Raw genomic sequence first — 26,228 nt, 5'->3', positions numbered from 1 at the left:
AGTTACCATATAAAGTCTAACCATGTTCATTTTGGTCTGACTCACCCATCACGGTCAGCTCAGCAGTTGACTGGGTGTCTTTAGTCTTGCAGGTGTATTTCCCAGCGTCACTCTCCTCCACGTTATGGATGAGCAGTTTAGTGATGCGTCCCTCCTGCTTCATCTCATATTTGTCTCCAGACTTCAGGATGACTCTCCCCTTCCTCCAGTCCACTGGGGCTCCAGGCTTGGAGAGCTCACACCAGAACTCCCCACTGTCCCCCTCTTTGATCATCGCGTTCTGGAGCTGGCGCTTGAACGTCACAGGGAGAGCTGTGGGAACATTAACATTGGTTCATATTGTATGACTGCAAGAAGTATAAAATCAAACTCACTATCTGTGTATGGTCTCAAATGTATGTATGGTCGCATTCCGTTTTCAATGAGGTCTGGAAGGCCGCACTGATTAAAAAAAAATCCTCGCTGTCAAAACGTAATTTTAAAAAATATATTAAAAAAATAGAGTCCAACAACCCCCCCCCCCCATCAAGGATTTTAATTTGTATATATATTTTTCTCGTTGATATAGATCAAATGTTGCTTACCTTGCACTTTAACTACAGCTGTGGTCTTCTGGTCTCCAGTGACACAGCTGTATTTTCCTATGTCCTCTGGTTGCACGTTGGTAATGGTCATCTCAGCGATCCTCCCCTCCAGTTTGATCTGGTACTTTCCCCCTGATAGGTCCTGGGACAGTTCTGACTCCCCCCTCCACCACTCCACCAGGACGCCAGACTTAGACAGCTCACAGCGCAGGGTCACGTTGCCCTTCTCTGGGGCATCCTGGTTCTTCAGACCCACTCTGAAGGTGGCGGGAACAGCTGAGGGAACCAAGAGAGATAGGAAGTCAGCGAAAATAGGAATGAAAACTGAACACAATGAAATATAGAACAGCCTTGAGAAACATTTACCCTTCACCAGATAAGATGAAGGACAATGAATTAAACCTACACTGGAGCTAAGGGCTCAAGTTAAGTCAGTCATGGAACATTTAACCAAGTTTATGTGCGATGAGCACCAGTGACAATTGTTTCATTAGAGCACAAAGCGTTATTGCCCCTACCAAGGACTTTGACTGTGGCCTTAGTCTTCTGATCTCGACACACACAGCTGTAGACTCCACTGTCCTCAGGCAGAGCCTCCCTGATGATGAGCTCCAGTGCCAAACCTCTCTGCTTCATCTGATACTTATCTCCATTTTGCAGTATCATCTGTCCTCCCAGCCTCCACTCCACAGGGACCCCTGATTTAGACAGCTCACAGTGCAGGCTGATGGTGATCCCTTCCTCAGTCTGCAGATTCCTCAGCTTTTGCTTGAAAGTGATTGGAATTGCTGAAAGAAACCACAGAACTGAGAAACATGGACGCCGTCTATTCACTTATAGAAAGGATTGTAATTTGATGCTGATGTATACTGCTTAAAACATTTTTCACATTTTATATAAAATTCAACGTGAATATACATATTTTTTAAATGATCTCCAATCCTTTACCCGTGACAGTAACACCGGCTGTGGTCTCCACATTGCCACAAACGCAGGTGTAGATATTGCTGTCTTCAGGTTTCGCATCCAGAATCTTCAGTTCATTCACCAACTCTCTCTGCTTTATCTGAAACTTCTCTCCGTTGTTCAGCAGCTCCTCTCCTCCCATCATCCATTCTACAGGGACTCCTGGTTTAGAGAGCTCACAGTGTAACACCAAATTGTTCCCCTCCTCAATCTGAGCGTTCCTCAGCTTTTTTTTGAAGGTAATGGGCAGGGCTGATGAAACATGGAAAATAGTTTAATGAGAATAGTATCAATTGTAAATGTATTTTGGCCTTCATGTAAAAGACAAAAATGCAAATGTATAAAATCACTTCAAGAAAGATTAGCTGTAGCTGTACAGGAAAACATAATGAGGCTGAGGAACTTCCTACTGCTGATTTTGACGGTGGCCATGGTCTTTTGGTCTGCACACTGGCAGCTGTAGACTCCACTGTCTTCTGGCACAGCTTTCCATATCTGAAGCTCCGATATGGTCTCCCTCTTCCTTATCTGAAACTTCCTTCCATGCCTCACCAGCTCCTCTCCTTTCTTCCACTCTACAGGGACTCCTGGTTTGGAGAGCTCACAGCGCAATGTGAAACTGTTGCCCTCCTCAGCCTGAACATTCTTCAACTGTTGTTTGAAGGATATGGGGATAGCTGATGAGTAAATATACATGTTTTAGTATTAAAACCTCTTAAATGTAAAGTCCCCATATTTGGGGACCCTATTAGATTGTGTTTTATTCAGTTCAGTCTGGTATGAGAACGGTAGCCCCTATCTGCAAAAGCAGGGTGTCTGTGGAAAGCTAAGTGTCTTGGCTATTGATTGATGCCTTCAAATATTTGGTGACATACTACCATATATGGGCCTACGAATTTATAAGGTCAGGGCGAGCCAATGACCTCATTTCAAGATGGCCGCTACCTACATTCCGGTTAGCGTTGTGAAACACAAACAAAATAGACACGGAACACGTTGATGCACACTGAAAGCTGTGACTCCACAGATCATGAGGATGTCTTATATGTCTGCCTGTGACCTACCGTTACTGATCACCAGCCCCGAGAGTCAAAATATTTATTTTACACAACGTTTTCACCAAACATCTTACAAGGTAATCTTCAATTTGGTCAGTATTTGAACTATAGCTACATGGGGTAGTATCAAATGAATCCTTAGGTTGGTAGGAACAAATCTAGCCTATTGCCAATGTTATCTGATGTATGACTTAATGTCAACATTGAATGTCCACAGAGTGACACTATCTTTGTGCATCAAAAATATGTTGCCTGCTTAGGCATCCATTACACAGGGGATTGGCTACTATGGCACCTTGACAGTCTTGTAGCCAATGAGATAAGCTTTCTAGGGATATGCAGTTGACCCTGATGGAACAAAGCAAGGCCTAGAACCTTTTAACATCCAGTTTGTAAAAACAGTGCAATTACCACATTCTGAGATTTTGGAAAGGTTGAAAGGACACTCTGGATAACCCATAACACCACCATAATGTTTGAGTGAGGTTGATATGGTAATCAATTGTGTTTTTATACCGAACAAATAGCATTTAGGATTGCAAATATGCAATATCACTGGAATGATCTCATTTACAGACCAAGAGGACACTTGGAAACGTCCCGTGACCACACCTGACACCACTTAAAATATCTGTCCATTTGTAGTTGTTAGGTCTATCAATCCCATTTATTTCTGATATTGTTCACATGTTGGAAGCCATCTGTTTCCAGCTCTACTTATAGCTTGTCAATGAAATATGACTTTCAAAATAAATAAAAACTTTTATTTTGTGTGTGCTTGATCTTGTGTTTTCTGAACTATGTAACTCATATCGATCTTCTGATAACTTCCTCATAATCTCCCAGATGTCTTTTTTTCCAAATATACCACGTTTTTGTATGTCAGAATCATGTAATTACACATGAATAGCAGTTAATATTGGGTATGTCTATTTAGGCCAAAATCTACATTTTGTTATTACATGTAATTAACCACCAACAGGCATGATGACTGAATGAAAATAGAAAATGTTTCCATTCATGTTCAGATAGATTATATTTCATTTATTGATGTGATAATTAGGGATGTCAAGCGATAAATAAAATGTAATTGAGTTCCTAGCAAATTCAGAATTGGTTCAAATTTTGCTGTAATTTAAGAATTGAATACAAAAAGCATTACACAAACATTGATGTCTTGATTTTGTCCAAAGTAACGGTTCGCAAAATCAGGTAAATTGATAATGCACACTTTGTTAAACCTCAATGTCAACTTGTTTTAAAATCACGTTGTTTTTAGCTGTATATATTGTGTATTTTGAACCTTCTCAGACAATGTAGTTGATCACAATAAAAATGCACTAAAATGATAAAAAGTTAACTTGAGTTATATGATTAACTCTGATAGTACTAGTGATAATACAACATTAGATTTATTGAATTCATTTAATTTCTGTTGGCACTAATGTTACTCCACACGATGCATCGCGGGAATTGAAATGAAAAGGAGGAATGTATTTTTACCGTGGACTGTGAGGGTGGCTGTGGTTCTGTGGTCTCGACACTGACAAGTGTAGTCTCCTGAGTCTTCTGGTTTCGGGCCGGTGATGGTCAGAGAGATGAGGGACTTCTTCTGCTTTATCAGGTACCTCTCTCCAGCCCTGAGGTTCTCCAAGCCCCTCCTCCAGTGGAACGTAACCCCTGGCAAGGAGAACTGACAGGACAGGGTTACATCCTCCCCCTCCTTCACCTCCATGCTCTGCAGCTGCTGGGTGAACTCAGCTGGGATGGCTGGAACAAAAAAATGGACTCATGACAGCCTAATGTACATTGTGGTGTGACAAGAATAAGCAAGGTATAGCTGAAGCAAACTGGTAAAGAAGTAAAACCTGTTCTTTCTCTTTTGAAGACATTTTGATCATATTCCACCATCTCATATACAGTACTTCTTTACATGTGATGCCAAATGCACAGTAAGGATAACAACAACATAATAAAATATCTCTAAACAGAGGTCCTTCTCTTACCTTTCACAGTGACGACGGCCTTGGTGCTGACCGATCCAGCACTGCACTCGTACACCCCAGCATCGCTGTTACTGACCTCCCTGATTGTCAGCCTGGCCTCATTACCTGAGCGACTGACGTAGTACCTTGAGGAGCTCCACATTAGGCAGCCATCTTTGTACCACAGAATGTGGCATGGTTTAGAGGTGATACACACCAGCACCAAACCGCCTCCCTCAATGGCCTCACAGTCCTCCAGTGCTTTGGTAATGGTGGGACGTCTCTCTTTACCACAGGAAGGGTAGATTACATAGACAACCGTGTCAAATACATAAACGCTGGACAAAAAGGATTCACATATAATTGACATAGTTTCATTTTGTGAATAGTTGTAATAGTACAGTGTTTTTAGATGTTTGTAAAACAAAACAACTTCACGCTGAAGTTACCTCTAACAAGCAATGAGGCATAGGACCTCTTGTCGCCTGCCTCGAAGGAGATGGTCCCCGAGTCTTTATGGGCCAACTGTTTGAAGGTTAAACTGTGGTATCCCCCCGGGACCACCTGGATCTCATTCAGCTCGTTGATGTACAGTAAGGTCTCATCCAGGTACCACTTGACCCCAACATAGTCGCTGGGACAGATACGGCACCTGAACATCACAGTGTCATTCTCCAGACACTCAACGTCCTCCAACTCATCCATGATCAACACCTTCTGACCTGCACCGATCACACAAGGGTTTAACATTAAACATACACAAGCTGTATAGAAAGGAGTACAGAACGTTGACTTGTTTGTTCTATTCATTCTATTTCTATGGCCTTACCATGTACGGTCAGTAGCGCCCGGCTCTGCATGGTGCCAACGTCGCAGATGTACACGTCCGTGTCACCCTTGTCCAGGCAGCTGATTGTGAGGGAGAGGGCCACGCCCTTCTGCTTCATCACATACTTCTTGCCCGCCCGCAGCTCCGCCATGCCCTTCAACCAGGTCACCCTCTTGGCCGGCAACCTCGTCTCGCACTCCAGCGTCACCTTGCTCTTCTCCTCACCCCGTGCCTCCCGCAGCTCACGTGCAAACATGTGCTGCAGCTCTGTAGGTGTGGGAGGGGTTAAAAACACTTCCTGTGTGCTACACCTGAGCAGGTGTGGGAGGGGTTAAATACACTTCCTGTGTGCTGCTACACCTGAGCATGTGCGTGAAGGGGTAAAATACACTTATTGTGTGCTACACCTGAGCAGGTGTGGGAGGGGTTAAATACACTTCCTGTGTGCTGCTACACCTAAGCATGTGTGTGAAGGGGTAATATACACTTATTGTGTGCTACACCTGAGCAGGTGTGGAAGGGGTTAAATACACTTCCTGTGTGCTGCTACACCTGAGCATGTGCGTGAAGGGGTAAAATACACTTATTGTGTGCTACACCTGAGCAGGTGTGGGAGGAGTTAAATACACTTCCTATGTGCTGCTACACCTGAGCATGTGTGTGAAGGGGTTAAATACACTTATTGTGTGCTACACCTGAGCAGGTGTGGGAGGGTTAAATACACTTCATGTGGGCTACACCTGATTAGGTACAAAAGCAGAAACTGGCCAGAACATTTCAAAACAAGTAATTAGTCTCAAGTCAAAGTCTTGAGGCTCTGAGTCAAAATCGAGTCGCAATTCATTTGCATTTGACACGAATACACAACATTACTAAACAACACTATACCGTTACACAGTAATACTGCAGTACTACCCAGTACTTGCCTCTGACCTCCAGCTTGGCCCGGGTGGCAATTCCATCTGCCTCACAGCAGTACTCCCCAGAGTCTCTGATGCAGGTGTTTGTGATCACCAGCCGTACCAGGTGGTCCTCCACACTGATCTCGTACTTGGGGGGGCTGTGCCTGATCTGATGGCCGTTCTTCAGCCAGCGTATGAAGGCCTCAGGCTTGGTGATCTCACAGCTCAGCTCAGCATCCTCCCCTGGGGTGGCTTTGACGTTCGTCATGTCCCTGAACACATGCACTGGCTTCTCTTTAGGAGGAATGATATACAGTATAACATTAAAGCAGGTTTTCTCTAGGGACACATACAGTATAACATTAAAGCAGGTTTTCTCTAGGGACACATACAGTATAACATTAAAGCAGGTTTTCTCTAGGGACACATACAGTATAACATTAAAGCAGGTTTTCTCTAGGGACACATACAGTATAACATTAAAGCAGGTTTTCTCTAGGGACACATACAGTATAACATTAAAGCAGGTTTTCTCTAGGGACACATACAGTATAACATTAAAGCAGGTTTTCTCTAGGGACACATACAGTATAACATTAAAGCAGGTTTTCTCTAGGGACACATACAGTATAACATTAAAGCAGGTTTTCTCTAGGGACACATACAGTATAACATTAAAGCAGGTTTTCTCTAGGGACACATACAGTATAACATTAAAGCAGGTTTTCTCTAGGGACACATACAGTATAATCTGTTTACAGGTCTTCAATGTTGCAATAGGCCCTCCTTAGGGACAAACACACTCTACATAGTAATACATACAGTATAGCCTAAGTACCATCCTGTTGATGCTCTTACAGAGGTTAGATCAAAGATAGTGTGACTGGCCAGGATGACACACAGGTTAGTACACATTTCAGACAAACACGCTTCAGACAAGAGCCAGTCACTCACCTTTGACAAATAGCATGGTCCTGCAGCTGAGGTCTTTGATGAAGAAGACAACGTCCCCGGCGTCAGTCAAGGTTGCATCTCTGATTGTCATCTTGTACTTGCGGCCCTTGTTTACGCTCTGGATGCGGCTGTTGCTGACCACAAGTTGACCGTTCAGGGTCCAGGAGGACTCGTCGATGACATCATGAGAGAGGACGCACTCGAAACTGCAGCACTCGCCCTCCAGAACAGAGGCCGTCTTCATACGCTGGGCAATGGTGATGTGAAGGTCTGTGGTGGGAAATGTCAGTGAGATCAGATGGACAATTGATAATCGATAAGACGGGCATTTCTGTTCCAATAATTGTTTGGACCAGACCTTGTTGATGATCTGGACCATACATACCATGTACAGTGACCTTGGCCTTGGTCTGGCTGGTGCCCAGGTCACAGCTATAGTGGCCTGCATCATCCTTACTCAGACTGTGGATGATGAGCGCTAAGGACTTCCCAAACTTGAGCAGCTCATGTTTGTCACTGCTGGCCAGGACCGTACCATCCTTCCTCCAGATGGGGGTGACCATTTCCTTAGAGGTCTCGCACTGCAGACACACCTTCCCCTCCTCCTCCCCTGACATGTCTTCTAGAGACCTCAGGAACACCGCAGGCTTTTCTGGAGGATAAATTAAACAGTACAAACACATTAGTTCCCAATCTAATTGTTCACGTTCTTCCAAGCATCAGTGGCTCTTATATCTCTTGCTTGTCTAAAGTTACTGAAGGATAGGCCTGTTACAGTGACCGCATTATCGCCACACTGGCGGTTACGAGTCATGATGGCAGTCAAATTCCACGTGACCAAGCTGTGATGCTGCTCATGGTCATTAGTAGCCTCCCAAACTTGCTAACTGCCTGGTACTCAGCACTCTATTGTCCTTCTCATCACTCTGACATCAATGCAAATGCAATCGAAAATCGAATCAAACACTTCATGAGAGTCCATGAGGTCATGTTGCGCAACATTTCTATAGGCTATGCAGCTGCGGGCTCTATTAAAAGAGGAGGATCCCATCAGCTTTCTATAGGCTAGGCCTACTATATTTATTTCTCTACTTTTCTAATATTAAGCACATTGCTTCTCTTTTCAACAGGAGTATAGCCTACCTGGCTGGCATGAAAATTAACCAGGGGATAAGTGTCCCCCATTCGCTATTTAAGTGCATAGATGACCCGCTGCCCCTGTCTGGAGACAGGGGCAGCGGGGCAAACAATGTTTGGAATATTTATTTATCGCACAGAATAGGTCGACTTTTGTACTATGGGGGATAGTAGATTGACATAGGCTAGTGCTTTTGCTGTTCGTTAGGCCGACTCGTCTTGTTGGCTGCTGAAAAGTAAATGTGGACAGTTCTTCCAATATCTTCAATATGTGCCTCGGAATTGGATAAGGATGCACACAACCGGGAGAAGGGGATTATAATTATTATATTCAGCCCAAGGGCACAAAGGTCACTGGCTGCAAAAGGCATGTACTTTTCTAGGGGGCATTATGGCCACACAAAGGGGATACCGCCGGGAAATTTGAGGCATTATCAAGTGCTTGTCAAATTGTGAATGAGAGACTGATGAAGTGTGTACAGCCTGTGCAAAAAAAAACAAAGCAGAGCACATGCCTTTCATACAACTTCATGCAATCATCATTAGAGTCTCATCACGCTTCAAACCCCCCCGACAGCGTCATTGCGCAAAATTACACACAGCATCATCTGGATATGAATGCAACAAACATTCAACATTCCCCTTCTGCTACCATTTCTCTCAAGCCGTCCACGCATACAGTTTGACGCATCGTATGCACCACACCGAACGAACAGCGACTGCCTCTGTAACGCAATGCTGCAAGGCAAACCCAGCGTTTCATTGGAAATGAATGTAATTCTGGTGTACCAACATGCAATGACGCTGTCGGTGTGTTCGAAGCGTTAGAATGTATTAAACATCAAAATATACAGCCCAATGTTTGTATCACAACTAAAGTTACATAAGTCAATCTAAATGAAGCATATATTTTAACCGCTCAACACAGAATGCATGTGCACACTCCCTCAAATCATTTCAAGGAAATATCCTTTCTATTTTATTCAGCTTTGGTCAATTGTATTCTTCATACTATTAAATAATATAAAATAATGCCACAGAATTCTAAGCAAATCTTGTCTGCTAAATTAACTTGTGTAGCCCACAGCCATATGGAATAGCCAGATCAGGGTCTAATATAAGGAAAACTCAGAGTGCGCTATTCTGTTCTTCTGAAATAGACTACATTTTCTTCATATCATGTTTCTTTAGACCTGTCTAAAATATATAATGGATTTATTGATGGCGGTGTAGGCTATATTACATGGATTCATTGTGATGGTGTAGGCTATATTACATGGATTCATTGTGATGGTGTAGGCTATATTACATGGATTTATTAGACTTTTAAAAATGTAGATGTTCTAAAATGTAGATGTGCATAAGTGGCTTGAAGACTATGAGTGGAAGCCAGGAGATACTAAATGTGTTTATGTTAATTAACGGTCAATTACCATGAGACTGGCAGTAATTTGCTTGACAATCACCGGCTGACAAAATGTCATGACCTCCACAGCCTTAGTGAAGGATATCAGATTCAACCATCTTCAAGTCTCAGTCAAAATCAAGTCTAGCAGATTTGCTTTATTTTCAAATTAGATCTCTGTAAGTTTCAGACACTGTGCTTTAAGGCTAAGACAGTACTGACTGGACACATACAACCACAAGCAGTACACTAGTTTCTCAATTTCTCTTGCAGTGGCTGCTCACAAGTGAGAATTGACAACTGTACAAGGCTCACCTTTGACCTTGAGGGAGGTGGACTCGGTGAGCAGGCCGGCTTGGAACGTGACTTTGCTATCCTGGGGGCGGAGCATTTTGATGGTGAGGCTGTGGATGGTGCCCATGTTTTGGATCCTGGTGACGGAGTTGGCGTTAAGACGGTTGTCGTTCAGGAGCCACTGCACATTGGCGACCACATAGTTGAGCTCACAGGTGAATGTGGCGCTGCTATCCTCCTCCACTTCTACGTGCTCCAGGTGCCTTATGATCTTAAGCCTTTGCACTGAAACAAATATAAATAGCTCATATCCATGGTGTCAGGGTTGGTTTGTGGTAATATCTATTGTTCAACACGGTGTAGATTAAACACAGCATACAGTACTTTGAAGGTATATAAAGACTAAATCAAGCATGAAGCTGCAATTCATTTCCATGATTAAGCATCTGAACATTGAAGCTTTGTCTAATAAAAACACTTGTATTCCTCTTTTATACATCTTCCTCACCCTCCACAGTGACCTTAGCCGTGCTCTTTGACCCTCCAGCCATGCAGCTGTACTGGCCGGTGTCGGTCTCCTTGAGACCCTGGATGGTCAGCTCTGCCTGGCTCTTCTCCGTCTTCATGCTGTACTTGCTGGACGTTTGCAGGGCGGTGCGGCCCCTGTACCAGCGTACCACCCTGGGGGAGGGGGCAAATTGACAGCTCAGTGTGACCGAGCTGTTCTCTTTAGCCTCCACGTCTGGCATGGGCTGGACCACCTTTAGAGGGCGCTCTGGGAAGATACAGAGATGAATAATGATATACCGTCATACTGTCCTGTACAAACCTCTAGCAATACAGTGATCTAGCCCAGAGCCTGGAGGGCCACTGTCAACAGTGAGCAGGGTTTCGTTCCAACGTTCACTTGTGATAATCAATGATAATCAACTACCTTACCCTTCACAGTGAGCTGTGCGGCAGAGCGGCTCTTCCCGGCGTTGAACTGCACGGGGCCTGTCATAGAGCTGTCTGTGCTGCTGAAGCAGAGGGTGTGCATGGTCCCTTCCTGGTCTATGCTCACTTTAGGCCCCTCCATCAGGACCTCTCCATCCAGGGTCCACTTGGGGGGTCTCACCGCCCGCAGGCTGATTTCCACCTGGAACAAGGCCTCCCTGGGCTCCGTCACCTCCAGGGACCTCAGTCCCCGCACTATGCTGATAGACTGCTCTGCACGCATAGGGAGCACACACTCCATCAGTATCTTCATGTCCAGAGAAACAGAGTAAATGGCAGAGAGAAAGGGTACACTCCAGGAAGGGAGTGAGATAGATAGTTGGATTACTTCATTGTGGATACAGTATATTTGGTTGAATGTGGTGTTTTGGTGATTCATCGATTGTAAGTAAGAAGGGACACACACACACACACTTTGTATGAAGATTGGCTTATAAACTGTTTATTAACATTTAATATTAGGAATATATGTAACACTGGAACTATAAATAATAAGTCAGAACTAATCACAATGAGTGTGAGCGTCTCACCCTCCACTAACAGCTGACAGGATGTCTTGTCATCACCAGCATCACAGGTGTAGGTGTCCTCATCAGAGGAGGCCACGTCGTGGATGTGGAGCTGCCTGTAGATGTCATCGCTGACGATCTGGTGCTTCTGGCTGGGCTGGATCTCATTCCTGTTCTTGAACCACCTGACCTGGGCGTTGGCCCGCGACACTTGGCACTCTAGCAGGCCTTTGTGTTTGTACATAGCAATCTTCACTCTCAGAGGCTTCACTATCTGCACAGGCAGCTCTGTGGAGACAGCAGTAACATTGAACGATTGTTTAGTGAACATTAATCATTTTGAGTCACTGAGGAGCATTGATATGGTTGAATCTCAAAATAGCTGTTGTTTACCTTTTACTGTGAGAATTGCATAGGACGAGACCCTGTCTGCAGTGAACTTGATCTCCCCAGCATTTGCTGGCCTTACAGACTTGAAGCACATGGTGTGAGTTTTACCTGTATTCAGACAGAAATACATGTTTCATCAGTAGAATCCTGACCTGTAGACACATGTCCGTGATTAGGCTCAGTTGTGTCCCATGCTCACCCTCATGGCTGATCTTGACGTTGTCTCCGTGTTTGACCCTGGTGTTGTCTCTGTACCAGCGCCCGTCCACATTCTCATAGTTGACCTCGCATAGGAAGGTCACATTCTGCCTCTCAGTCACTTCCTCGTCCTCCAATTCCTTTAGGATCTGGATGTCTCTGGCTGGCAGGCAGGCAGGCAGCCAGACAGGCAGGCAGGCAGGCAGGCAGGCAAGCAGGCAGGCAGCCAGACAGCCAGACAGACAGACAGACAGACAGACAGACAGACAGACAGACAGACAGACAGACAGACAGACAGACAGACAGACAGACAGACAGACAGACAGACAGACAGACAGACAGACAGACAGACAGACAGACAGACAGACAGACAGACAGACAGACAGACAGACAGACAGACAGACAGACAGACAGACAGACAGACAGACAGACAGACAGACAGACAGTAAGTAGTGCCCGACATTACATAGAAATCCAGTATCGGGTTTGATCTAAATACGTACTGATGTATCTGTGATCTGTACTGTGATTTATCTATAAATTGATGTTGTTTCTAGGACAAGCCATTAGCCTTATTAGCTCGATATCTTCTCACTAACTTGACATCCAAGCTATTACAGAGTAATTCGACTGAAAGAGGGTCATTCAATTGTCCCTGTACTTTGCATTACTCCTCTGTTGTAATATTACCTATGACAATGAGTTGACCTGAGGTTTGAATACAGCTTTGGGCACCATCAGTCTGGAAGGATAACAGGCCAGTGTCTCCTACGGTGACCCGGGTGAAGGTGAGAGTGTGTTTATTCCGATGGGCAGTGATGCGACAGGCAGGCTTGGACTTGAGCTTGACCCCGTCCTTGGTCCACGTGCCATCTATGTAGGACAGGTTGAGGGTCACCTCGAAGGAGCAACCCTCGCTCTCACACACCTCTACATCCTCCAGACCCTTCACCACCAGTAGCTGGGTCTGTCTCTCTGCAGACAGACGGTCAGAAAGTAAAACACACACACTTGTTGAAACCTTTTCATATTTATATAACGGGTCCTTGAATATTGAATAAATTAGAAGGAAACACAAAGGTGAAGAAAAGTAACTGAATAGAATGTGTGCCATGGAGTAGAGGTCTTACTTGCAGCAGCTAGTTTTCTCCCAGACCTATCTCCCATGGTCTGTCAGGAGGGATGGCCTCAGCCACTTCTGATTGGCTTTCCCCTTGTCCGTCTCCCTAGGTTGTCCCTAGGGCTAAAACTATACAGTTTGATACATCTTTTACAACATGCTATAAGTCAAGAACATTTTCATGTTGACTTGTAAATAACCTCTCCACTCTGTCATTCTCATTGACATGTGTTAAAATGGAGGACCAATGTGACCAGAACCCAAGAGCAATACTTTAAGTATGGTTATACTTGGATGTGGCGTGGCTGGGCCTGTATAATGAAGTAATCTCTGACACCTCAATACTTGCCTGAGCTCAGCTTCACTAATATAGACTCAGCAGTCTGCATGTAAAGTATGTTTGCTAGTGATGAGAAAAGAGGATCCATTAACCTCACAATGGGTTAGATCACGTGTCAAACTCGTTCTAAGCAGGGCTGAGTGTATGCGTTTTTTCGCTCATCCCTTGTACTTTAATGATGAATTAAGGTAATTGATTAGTAAGGAACACCCCTCACCTGGTTGTCTAGGTCTTAGTAAGGAACTCCCCTCACCTGGTTGTCTAGGTCTTAGTAAGGAACTCCCCTCACCTGGTTGTCTAGGTCTTAGTAAGGAACTCCCCTCACCTGGTTGTCTAGGTCTTAGTATGGAACTCCACACACCTGGTTGTCTAGGTCTTAGTCAGGAACTCCCCTCACCTGGTTGTCTAGGTCTTAGTCAGGAACTCCCTCACCTGGTTGTCTAGGTCTTAGTCAGGAACTCCCCTCACCTGGTTGTCTAGGTCTTAATTAGGAACTCCCCTCACCTGTTTGTCTAGATCTTAGAAAGGAACTCCCCTCACCTGGTTGTCTAGGTCTTAGTCAGGAACTCCCCTCACCTGGTTGTCTAGGTCTTAGTCAGGAACTCCCCTCACCTGGTTGTCTAGTTCTTAGTCAGGAACTCCCCTCACCTGGTTGTCTAGGTCTTCACCTGGTTGTCTAGGTCTTAGGAACTCCCCTCACCTGGTTGTCTAGGTCTTAGTAAGGAACTCCCCTCACCTGGTTGTCTAGGTCTTAGTAAGGAACTCCCCTCACCTGGTTGTCTAGATCTTAATCAGAAACTCCCTGGTTGTCTCACCTGGTTGTCTAGGTCTTAGTCAGGAACTCCCCTCACCTGGTTGTCTAGGTCTTAATTAGGAACTCCCCTCACCTGGTTGTCTAGGTCTTACCTGTCAGGTCTTAACTCCCCTCACCTGGTTGTCTAGGTCTTAGTTAGGAACTCCCCCTCACCTGGTTGTCTAGGTCTTAGTCAGGGAACTCCCCTCACCTGGTTGTCTAGGTCTTAGTAAGGAACTCCCCTCACCTGGTTGTCTAGGTCTTAGTCAGGAACTCCCCTCACCTGGTTGTCTAGGTCTTAGTCAGGAACTCCCCTCACCTGGTTGTCTAGGTCTTAGTCAGGAACTCCCCTCACCTGGTTGTCTAGGTGTTAGTCAGGAACTCCCCTCACCTGGTTGTCTAGGTGTTAGTCTCCCCCTCACCTGGTTGTCTAGGTCTTAGTCAGGAACTCCCCTCACCTGGTTGTCTAGGTCTTAGTCAGGTTGTCTAGGTCTTAACTCCCCTCACCTGGTTGTCTAGGTGTTAGTCAGGAACTCCCCTCAAGGAACTCCCCTCACCTGGTTGTCTAGGTCTTAGTCAGGAACTCCCCTCACCTGGTTGTCTAGTTGTCTAGGTCTTAGTGTCTAGGTCTTAGTCAGGAACTCCCCTCACCTGGTTGTCTAGGTCTTAGTCAGGAACTCCCCTCACCTGGTTGTCTAGGTCTTAGTCAGGAACTCCCCTCACCTGGTTGTCTAGGTCTTAGTCAGGAACTCCCCTCACCTGGTTGTCTAGGTCTTAGTCAGGAACTCCCCTCACCTGGTTTTCTAGGTCTTACTCCCTCACCTGGTTGTCTAGGTCTTAGTCAGGAACTCCCCTCACCTGGTTGTCTAGGTCCTCCCCTCACCTGGTTGTCTAGGTCTTAGTCTCCCTCACCTGGTTGTCTAACTCCCCTCACCTGGTTGTCTGGTTTAGTCTCCCCTCACCTGGTTGTCTTCTTAGTCTCCCCTCACCTGGTTGTCTACTCCCCTCACCTGGTTGTCTAGGTCTTAGTCAGGAACTCCCCTCACCTGGTTGTCTAGGTCTTAGTCAGGAACTCCCCTCACCTGGTTGTCTAGGTCTTAGTCCCCTCACCTGGTTGTCTAGGTCTTAGTCAGGAACTCCCTCACCTGGTTGTCTCCCCTCACCTGGTTGTCTAGGTCTTAGTCAGGAACTCCCTCACCTCAGGTCTTAGTAAGGAACTCTGGGTTGTCTAGGTCTTAGTCAGGAACTCCCCTCACCTGGTTGTCTAGGTCTTAGTCAGGAACTCCCCTCACCTGGTTGTCTAGGTCTTAGTCAGGAACTCCCCTCACCTGGTTGTCTCCCCCTGGTTGTCAGGTCTTAGTCAGGAACTCCCACTCACCTGGTTGTCTAGGTCTTAGTCAGGAACTCCCCTCACCTGGTTGTCTAGGTCTTAGTCAGGGTTGTCTAACTCCCCTCACCTGGTTGTCTAGGTCTTAGTCAGGAACTCCCTCACCTGGTTGTCTAGGTCTTAGTCAGGAACTTCACCTGGTTGTCTAGGTCTTAGTCAGGAACTCCCCTCACCTGGTTGTCTAGGTCTTAGTCCCCTCACCTGGTTGTCTAACTCCCCTCACCTGGTTGTCTAGGTCTTAGTCAGGAACTCCCCTCACCTGGTTGTCTAGGTCTTAGTCAGGAACTCCCCTCACCTGGTTGTCTAGGGTTGTCAGGAACTCCCCTCACCTGGTTGTCTAGGTGTTAGTCAGGGTTGTCTACTCCCCTCACCTGGTTGTCTAGGTCTTAGTCAGGAACTCCCCTCACCTGGTTGTCTAGGTCTTAGTCAGGAACTCCCCTCACCTGGTCTTGGTTGTCTAGGTCTTAGTCAGGAACTCCCCTCACCTGGTTGTCTAGGTCTTAGTCAGGAACTCCCCTCACCTGGTTGTCTAGTTGTTGTCTAGGTCTTAGTCAGGAACTCCCCTCACCTGGTTGTCTAGGTCTTAGTCAGGAACTCCCCTCACCTGGTTGTCTAGGTCTTAGTCAGGTGAACTCCCCTCACCTGGTTGTCTAGGTCTTACCTGGTTGTCAGGTCTTAACTCCCCTCACCTGGTTGTCTAGGTCTTAGTCAGGAACTCCCCTCACCTGGTTGTCTAGGTCTTAGTCAGGAACTCCCCTCACCTGGTTGTCTAGGTCTTTGTCTAGGTCTTAGTCAGGAACTCCCCTCACCTGGTTGTCTAGGTCTTAGTCAGGAACTCCCCACCTCACCTGGTTTAGTCTGGTTGTCTAGGTCTTCTTAGTCACCTGGTTGTCTAGGTCTTAGTCAGGAACTCCCCTCACCTGGTTTTCTAGGTCTTACTCCCCTCACCTGGTTGTCTAGGTCTTAGTCAGGAACTCCCCTCACCTGGTTGTCTAGGGTCTTAGTCAGGAACTCCCCTCACCTGGTTGTCTAGGTCTTAGTCAGGAACTCCCCTGGTTTTCTCACCTGGTTGTCTAGGTCTTAGTCAGGAACTCCCCTCACCTGGTTGTCTAGGTCTTAGTCAGGAACTCCCCTCACCTGGTTGTCTAGGTCTTAGTCAGGAACTCCCTCACCTGGTTGTCTAGGTCTTAGTCAGGAACTCCCCTCACCTGGTTGTCTAGGTCTTAGTCAGGAACTCCCCTCACCTGGTTGTCTAGGTCTTAGTCAGGAACTCCCCTCACCTGGTTGTCTAGGTCTTAGTCAGTCCCTCACCTGGTTGTCTAGGTCTTAGTCAGGTCTTAGAACTCCCCTCACCTGGTTGTCTACCTGGTCTTAGTCAGTTGTCTAGAACTCCCCTCACCTGGTTGTCTAGGTCTTAGTCAGGAACTCCCCTCACCTGGTTGTCTTAGGTCTTAGGTCAGGAACTCCCTCACCTGGTTGTCTAGGTCTTAGTCAGTCCCCTCACCTTAGGTCTTAGTCAGGAACTCCCCTCACCTGGTTGTCTAGGTCTTACCTGGTTGTCTAGGTCTTAGTCAGGAACTCCCCTCACCTGGTTGTCTAGGTCTTAGTCAGGAACTCCCCTCACCTGGTTGTCTAGGTCTTAGTCAGGAACTCCCCTCACCTGGTTGTCTAGGTCTTAGTCAGGAACTCCCCTCACCTGGTTGTCTAGGTCTTAGTCAGGAACTCCCATCACCTGGTTGTCTAGGTCTTAGTCAGGAACTCCCCTCACCTGGTTGTCTAGGTCTTAATTGAAAGAAAAAAGGAAAAAAACAGCAGCCACTAGGCCCTCCATGGAATGAGTTTGACAAACAAGAGCTGTCAATCATAGAGCTAAGTGACACAACCCAATAGAAAAACCACAATAGCATATAAATTAATGGAATCGAGGGGTTATTGAGGCTCCACCAACTACAGTGGCTTGTGAAGGTATTCATCCCCCTTGGCATTTTTCCTATTTTGTAATGGGTTTCAGTCTGCGTTGTGTAGAGTAAAGACAATCGCATAGACGCAGAAAATAACAGGTATCAGTACCTCTCAACAGCATCTGCAACTTCTCCAATAGGAGAAGACAGAGTGATGCATAGACCAAAACAAGTATGTGTGCACAAGCACATGCAATGCATGTGGCACAACAATTTACATCTACTTTACAGTGGCTTGCGAAAGTAGTCACCCCCATTTTTTCTATTTTGTTGCCTTACAACCTGGAATTAAAATGGATTTTTGGGGGTTGGTATCATTTGATTGACACAACATGCCTACCACTTTGAAGATACAAAATATGTTTTATTGTGAAACAAACAAGAAATAAGGCACAAAAAACTGAAAACTTGAGCGTGCATAACTATTCACCCCCCAAAAGTCAATACTTTGTAGAGCCAGCTTTTGCAGCAATTACAGCTGCCAGTCTCTTGGGGTATGTCTCTATAAGCTTGGCACATCTAGCCACTGGGATTCTTGCCCATTCTTCAAGGCAAAACTGCTCCACCTCCTTCAAGTTGGATGGGTTCCGCTGGTGTCATACCACAGATTCTCAATTGGATTGAGGTCTGGGCTTTGACTAGGCTTTCACTAGGCCATTCCAAGACATTTAAATGTTTTCCCTTAAACCACTCGAGTGTTGCTTTAGCAGTATGCTTAGGATCATTGTCGTGCTGGAAGGTGAACCTTCGTCCCAGTATCAAATTTCTGGAAGACTGAAACAGGTTTCCCTCAAGAATTTCCATGTATTTAGAGCCATCCATCATTCCCTCAATTCTGACCAGTTTCCCAGTCCCTGCCGATGAAAAACATCCCCACAGCATAATGCTGCCACCACCATGCTTCACTGTGGGGATGGTGCTCTCTGGGTGATGGGAGGTGTTGGGTTTGCGCCAGACATAACATTTTCCTTGATGGCCAAAAAGCTTGATTTTAGTCTCATCTGACCAGAAACCTTCTATCATATGTTTGGGGAGTCTCACACATGCCTTTTGATGAACACCAAACGTGTTCGCTTGTTTTTGCTTTAAGCAATGGCTTTTTTTCTGGCCATTCTTCCGTAAAGCCCAGCTCTGTGGAGTGTATGGCTTAAAGTTGTCCTATGGACAGATACTCCAATCAGCTGTTGACTTTTGCAGCTCCTTCAGGGTTATGTTTGGTCTCTTTGTTGCCTCTGATTAATGCCCTCCTTGCCTGGTCCGTGAGTTTTGGTGGGCGGCCCTCTCTATTGTGGTGCCATATTTTTTTCAGTTTTCTAATAATGGATTTAATGGTGCTCCGTGGGATGTTCAAAGTTACGTATATTTTTTTATAACCCAACCCTGATCTGTTCTTCTCCGCAACTTTGTCCCTGACCTGTTTGGAGAGCTCCTTGGTCTTCATGGTGTTCCTTGCTTGGTGGTGCCCCTTGATTAGTCGTGTTGCTGACCCATACGTAGAATGTATGCACACATGACTGTAAGTCGCTTTGGATAAACGCGTCTGCTAAATGGCATATATTACTATTACTATTACATATATTACTCTGGGGCCTTTCAGAACAGGTGTATATATACTGAGATCATGTGACACTTTGATTGCACACATGTGGACTTTATTTAACTAATTATGTGACTTCTGAAGGTAATTGGTTGCACCAGATCTTATTTAGAGGCTTTATAACAAAGGGGGTGAATACATATGCATACCATTTAAAAAAATAAATAATAATAATTTAATTATTTGTAACAAACACATTTTTTTTATTTCACTTCACCAATTTGGACTAATTTGTGTATGTCCATTACATGAAATCCAAATAAAAATCCATTTAAATTACAGGTTGTAATGCAACAAATAAACGCCAAGGAGATGAATACTTTTGCAAGGCACTGTAATGGGGAAATAAGGCAGTATGTAATTCCAGGGGGGGGTGGGCCACCTTCCATCTAAGGCAGAACATCAAATGCCCTGCCACGTCTTATGGTGCTGTATGTTTAATACAGTAATACAGACACATTCTCAATCTCAGACAGCACTGTCTTACAGACCATATGTAATGTCAACAAATCCCAATAAAGATATCAACAAAAGGAGGTCAGAAAAAGTCACTTCACATAATTTAGGTATCCAAACAGCTTTGTAGAGAGTATCTAATTAACCCTCATGCATATCCAACCCGGGACTGTCAATTTCCATAGGAGGTGAGACTAATCTAAACAACTAGATCACATTCACATTGACCAAATGGGCAACTGTCTGTCGTTATTCTTGTCTGCCGTGGTCCTTCTGTAGCTCAGTTGGTAGAGCATGGCGCTTGTAACGCCAGGGTAGTGGGTTTGATTCCCGGGACCACCCATACATAGAATGTATGCACACATGACTGTAAGTCGCTTTGGATAAAAGCGTCCGCTAAATGGCATATATTATTATTATTATATTATTATTATTCAGTCTAATGTACTAAATGCTGGACGACATACTGACAATCTGTCACTGCAGGAACAGAGAGCAGAACAGCCAATAGATTACAATGTTTAACAGCTTTCAAATTGTACACACAAAAAAAGAATGTGAACACCTGTTACATCACAATTCTCAGAACTATGAGCATTATGTTCTCCAATCATTAACAATGTCTTTATGCAAATAGGTAAGTGGCAGAACAAAAACTATAGGGCATTGATTTCTTGTAATGCAATGACATATCAAAAATATTCAAGTCACAAAGATAACTAGAACACCTGCTGTGGTGTACCCACCTTAAACCTGGTTAGCTGTATTCTGGGAACATGTATTTCTTCTCACGTCCTCTCAGTATCCGAACTGAAATACCACTTTCAGCGGGACAAAAAAGCAGACAAATGCTACCAAAAAATGTCAGTCTGTCATGAAAGGTATATCCGACTCTTGTCTTCTTTTCCCCAAAATCCTGCAAGATGAACAACAAACGTTTGGCAGGAAGAGAGAATTCCCAGGTTGGAGGGCTAGCCTATCTGTCGATCCCCCCGGAGAGGACAGTCAGCCAGCAGACCTCTCTCTTTTTTTCTGCTATGGTAAAGCCTAATGCTGAACAGCTGACATATCTCTCCTCTCACACTGTCCTCCAAAATAGACCAGTGTCATTGTACATGCCACGATAGCCTTGGCTTTACTGTTGTGATGCAACTTCTGTCCAACATCACTAGTGTGGTTCAAATTTTTTACACATGCTGGAGGGTTTCCCGTTTGTGTTTATGTCAAATTGGATGGAAGCTCTCCTCTGACCAACAAATACATTGGATTTTGTACCTGTTTCTTGCAACTCTTTCGGGGGCACAGGAAGCAGAGACCCAGGGAGAGCTGGCTTTGGCATGGTAAAGGCAAATGGGTATGCCTCTAGTCAAATGATCTGCACTCATCAAAAGAAAATCCCTCTTTCCTAAGTCTGCAGCCTAAATGACATGGATCACCATTCTAATTTGAACCACCCCTCACACCAAACCCCTTTCCTGTCGGTGTCTCCACTCCATGTCTGATGTGGTTCACTCCATGACTGATGTGGTTCACTCCATGTCTGAAGTGGTTCACTCCATGTCTGATGTGGTTCACTCCATGTCTGATGTGGTTCACTCCATGACTGATGTGGTTCACTCTATGTCTGATGTGGTTCACTCCATGTCTGATGTGGTTCACTCCATGTCTGATGTGGTTCACTCCATGTCTGATGTGGTTCACTCCATGTCTGATGTGGTTTACTCCATGTCTGATGTGGTTCACTCCATGTCTGATGTGGTTCACTCCATGTCTGATGTGGTTCACTCCATGTCTGATGTGGTTCACTCCATGTCTGATGTGGTTCACACCATGACTGATGTGGTTCACACCATGACTGATGTGGTTCACTCCATGTCTGATGTGGTTCACTCCATGTCTGATGTGGTTCACACCATGACTGATGTGGTTCACACTATGTCTGATGTGGTTCACTCCATGACTGATGTGGTTCACACCATTACTGATGTGGTTCACTCCATGACTGATGTGGTTCATTCACACTCTGTGTTTGCATTGCTGACCCATATCTGTAATTCTTCCCAGAAGCATAGTTTAGAGGGATCAAGCCTGGAAGACCCATGGGAAGTTGCCACGACAGCCACAGTTGAAAGGTCATGAGAGATTAAATTATATTAAGCTCCCATTTCAATGGGCTATCACTCGTTAGCTCAATTTTCCTCCTGCATAACTGGTCTCCATTCTCCTGTAAGGTGTGTATTGTTGTCACTGAGAACACTGCCATTGGAGTGTCTTATGAGAGGATAAATCTGTAATTATTGTATCTCCCAGTAACACCACATTAGGTAAAAACTTCCCAATGACCTCTGAATAGCGGGATGGATGGCTCAGGGTGATAAAGGGTAATATAACAGTGGAATCAAGCATCGCAAATATAAAATCTACTTAGAGGACAAAGAGCTGGATGAGTCCCGCCCACACTTCTCCATCACACACCTAGCTCCTCCCACTACTCCCACCCCTACCCGGTATGGCAAACATGTCTGAATAACATTGTAAGTTTGACAATCCATGTGGTGTTTATCTGTGGGGTTCCCTAGTCCAGAAGTCTGGACAAAGCAAGCCCTATCTCTTTAGCATTGTTTACTCCCTCACGTTGATGGACAGTGCCATGTGTCCCAGAGCCCCTCCCAGTCCAGTGAAACTCTACCGACAGGATCATCTCCAAGTCATCCAGTCGTTGTAGGAAAACAGCCCCCAATTTGACCTGTCTGCATCAGAGAGTATTCTGATATATCACACTCACATCTTTCTATGCCACAACAGTATTACGACCATATTATGACAGGTTATTTATTTATTTTATTTTACCTTTATTTAACTAGGCAAGTCAGTTAAGAACAAATTCTTATTTTCAACGACGGCCTAGGAACAGTGGGTTAACTGCCTGTTCAGGGGCAGAACAAGGCACTCTTTCTGTGGAGTGGTAGAGAAAAAGGCTACCCTGTCCCTTTAAAGAGTGATCCATTGAAGTGGGATCTAGTTCCTGGCGAACAGCTGAAGAGCTGATTGACACTGGAGCAACTGATTGTATAAAGAGGTGTATTAATAAATCACCTGACTCCCCCAGGACACATTCAAACTAGCTTGTGGATAGGCCTACACAATACAACAGGTTGATACATTTCAACTAAGCTGATCTCCCCCCTCTGTTCCTATGATATGTCGAACCAAAATGTCACACAACGGTCAGCTTTTTGGGTAGGTAAGAATAATCGAAGCGATCTACAGTAGACGTAATTTCTTTTTATTTAAGATCATTTAATTTCATGGTTTTCTTTCAGTAAATGCAAACATTTGCTTTTAATAGGAATACAGAGACAGAGAATACAATAGAATTGAATAACCTTCATTTTCAGATTCTAAGATCTCAAGGATATAGTTTAATGGAAATTAAACATGTATTATGAAACTTGACTTAAAAGAGACATTTAAGGCCTCCCGAGTGGCGCAGTGGTTAAGGGTGCTGTACTGCAGCGCCAGCTGTGCCATCAGAGTCCAGGCTCTGTCGTAACTGGCTGTGACCGACGCACAATTGGCCTAGCGTGGTTAGGGAGGGCTTAGTCGGTAGGGATGTCCTTGTCTCATTGCGCACCAGCGACTCCTGTGGCGGGCCGGGTGCAGTGCGCTGTGTTAAGAAGCAGTACGGTTTGCTGGGTTGTGTATCGGAGGACACATGACTTTCAACCTTCTCCCGAGCCTGTATGGGAGTTGTAGTGATGAGACAAGATAGTAGCTACAACAATTGGATACCATGAAAAAGGGGTAAAAAAAAAAGTTTAAAAAATAAAATAAAAAGGGACATTTAAAAAATGTTCAACTTCATATTCATCATCATTGGTGTGCATTGTGATTTTAACCAATTATCTTTTTTTTATGACAAAACAAATGCGCTGGAGATTATGAGTATGATGAGTATGAGTATGAAGTTGATTTTTATTTTTTAAATGTCTCTTTAATTTACTAATTTGTTCCCATTCCAACAACACATATTGTTCATCAGTCTGTGTTATTGACAGGAGAGATGATCAGAGGGGCAGAGTTAACACCATCATTAAAACAGGGGCTAAAGTATGGATAGAGTTTCTCAGTGAAGGTGCAGCCAGTGAAAGAGTAGACATGAGACCTGGCCTCTACATCGTAGAAGGAGACTTGACCCTCCTCAAAATCCACAAATACCCCCACCTTCTGGGGCTTCTCTTTCAGGGATAGCAAGACACGGGGGTCACCAAGAGCCTTGTACTCGTTTCCATTCCTCAGCCACACAGCCCAGTATCCATTCTTAGGGCTCAGTGTGATCGGACCCTTCCTGTTGATGGACTCACTGGCCACTCCTAAATCCCACTCAATCTTCCCCTTGACTGTCACCTCATAATAAAATCTCCCTGATGAGAAGCCATCCTTTCCTAGGACAATAACAACTCTTTCAAACCTTTCTGGGTTGTCAGGGAGATTTCTTTGTGTCTCTCCATGTCTCACTTGTTTCCCATCTTCAGAGAGGATAAGTTCAGGAAGTGCTGTATCAGGATCCAGAGTTATATTCACTTCATACTGCTGCATCCTCTTCATCCTCTTCAGTTTGACTTCAGGTAGCTTCTCCATCTGTTTATTCAGTTTTCGTCCAGCTGAAACACAGCTTTCATCAAGGTCTCCACACACAGATTACTGTGAACACTTATCTCAGACCAGTCCTGGGTGTGTGGAGGGGTGCACAGGGTTGGGAAGCTTTGTAGGAGGTGGAGGTGGTCCTCAGTGTGTAAGAGCTGCTCCAGGTCAGTGCTTCTCCCCTTTAGCTCAGTGATTTCCTGCTCCAGCTCTTTAATGAGCCATTCAGCCCGCCTCTCTGTTGCTTTCTGCTTTTCCTCAATCACCTCAATGAGCTCACCCTGGCTTCTCTCAATGGAGCGCACCAGATCAGTGAAGACCTGTACACTGTCTGATATCTCTCTCCCTGTGTCTTTCTTGCTGAGCTCTACTGAGTGTTTGATCTCCTGAACCTTCTGCAGTCTCTCCTGGATCATCTGCTGCATGTCTGCCTCAGTTTTCCCCAGTTTAACCTTCCTCTCTCCACACTCTTCTTCTAGAGGGACAGTATTATGAGCTTTGTGGTCTGTTTCAGTGCAGAATTGACAAACACACGCCTGGTCAGTCCTACAGAACAGTTCCAGAGGTCTCTCGTGCCTCTTACACATCCTGTCTTCCAGGTTCTCAACAGGGTCAATCAACTTGTGTTTCTTTAACACCGGGACTCTCTGATGAGTATCCAGGTGTTTAATCTGCCTAATGTGCTGTTTTGTTGTATGATTGCACAGAACTTAAGTTCGCCACTGTAGTTTTCTCACCAGAGCTCAATGTCTTAAAATCTATTTGTGGGCCTCCCGGGTGGCGCAGTGGTTAAGGGCGCAGTGGTTAAGGGCGCTGTACTGCAGCGCCAGCTGTGCCATCAGAGTCCCTGGGTTCGCGCCATCAGAGTCCCTGGGTCGTAACCGGCCGCGGCCGGGAGGTCCGTGGGGCGACGCACAATTGGCCTAGCGTCGCCCGGGTTAGGGAGGGCTTGGTCGGTAGGGGTGTCCTTGTCTCATCACGCACCAGCGACTCCTGTGGCAGGCTGGGCGCAGTGTGCGCTAGCCAAGGAGGCCAGGTGCATGGTGTTTCCTCCGGCACATTGGTGCGGCTGGCTTCCGGGTTGGATGCGCACTGTGTTAAGAAGCAGTGCGGCTTGGTTGGGTTGTGTATCGGAGGACGCATGACTTTCAACCTTCGTCTCTCCCGAGCCCGTTCGGGAGTTGTAGTGATGAGACAAGATAGTAGCTACTACAACAATTGGATACCACGAAATTGGGGAGAAAAAGGGGTAAAATTAAAATAAAAATAAAAAATATATATATTTGCTACTCTTAGAAACTTGAGACACATTTCACTTCTCTGGACTCCAGAGCAAGCAGAATCATACAGCCTACCTGTATGCAGTGGATGGTGGAACAGCCTGGTCTCATATACTAGACATAACATAATAAACTCAAATCCGGGACACTCAAATTAGTATAATATGTTACATTTGGCATGGTTACATAAGAAAGTTCCGGACCATATTCACACCACTTTACAGCCCATTACAAATTGGTAAAGGGCCCAATTAGGACCCGTGTTTTAGCCCACATGGGTTTTCCCATTTATGACCCGATGTTATGCCCAATTGATTCCCATAGACACTCCATGACCATATTCAAACCAAATATATCTGATTTGTTTATAGCCCACATGGGTTTGCCTGTTTGTGACCCAAATGGTTAACCCAATTTGGTCCCAATTATTATTTCTGAAAGAA

General features: G+C 45.2%; 1 protein-coding gene and 1 pseudogene across 1 annotated transcript in view; both read right to left on the bottom strand.

Annotated features, from left to right (window-relative positions):
- LOC123997379 (obscurin-like) overlaps positions 1-20,890 on the bottom strand; it is a 56,398-nt gene extending 35,508 nt beyond the window's left edge. The window contains 21 exon segments of the mRNA XM_046301547.1: positions 46-312; positions 585-860; positions 1,103-1,372; positions 1,533-1,802; positions 1,961-2,227; positions 4,112-4,378; positions 4,615-4,878; positions 5,043-5,315; positions 5,423-5,689; positions 6,349-6,618; positions 7,279-7,548; positions 7,664-7,930; positions 10,136-10,399; positions 10,623-10,889; positions 11,054-11,323; positions 11,641-11,907; positions 12,013-12,117; positions 12,209-12,370; positions 12,898-13,182; positions 13,338-13,456; positions 20,608-20,890. Of these exon segments, the coding sequence (XP_046157503.1) occupies positions 46-312; positions 585-860; positions 1,103-1,372; positions 1,533-1,802; positions 1,961-2,227; positions 4,112-4,378; positions 4,615-4,878; positions 5,043-5,315; positions 5,423-5,689; positions 6,349-6,618; positions 7,279-7,548; positions 7,664-7,930; positions 10,136-10,399; positions 10,623-10,889; positions 11,054-11,323; positions 11,641-11,907; positions 12,013-12,117; positions 12,209-12,370; positions 12,898-13,182; positions 13,338-13,374 (4,885 nt within the window). The 5' untranslated portion in view covers positions 13,375-13,456; positions 20,608-20,890.
- Positions 20,891-23,899: 3,009 nt separating this feature from the next.
- Positions 23,900-26,228, bottom strand: part of LOC123995642 — a 2,529-nt pseudogene continuing 200 nt past the window's right edge.

Source organism: Oncorhynchus gorbuscha, linkage group LG02, assembly GCF_021184085.1.
Source record: "Oncorhynchus gorbuscha isolate QuinsamMale2020 ecotype Even-year linkage group LG02, OgorEven_v1.0, whole genome shotgun sequence".
NCBI classification, from domain to species: Eukaryota; Metazoa; Chordata; class Actinopteri; order Salmoniformes; family Salmonidae; genus Oncorhynchus; species Oncorhynchus gorbuscha.
The sequence above is the reverse complement of the archived record's forward strand: the minus strand, read 5'-3'. Positions and strand labels throughout refer to the sequence as shown.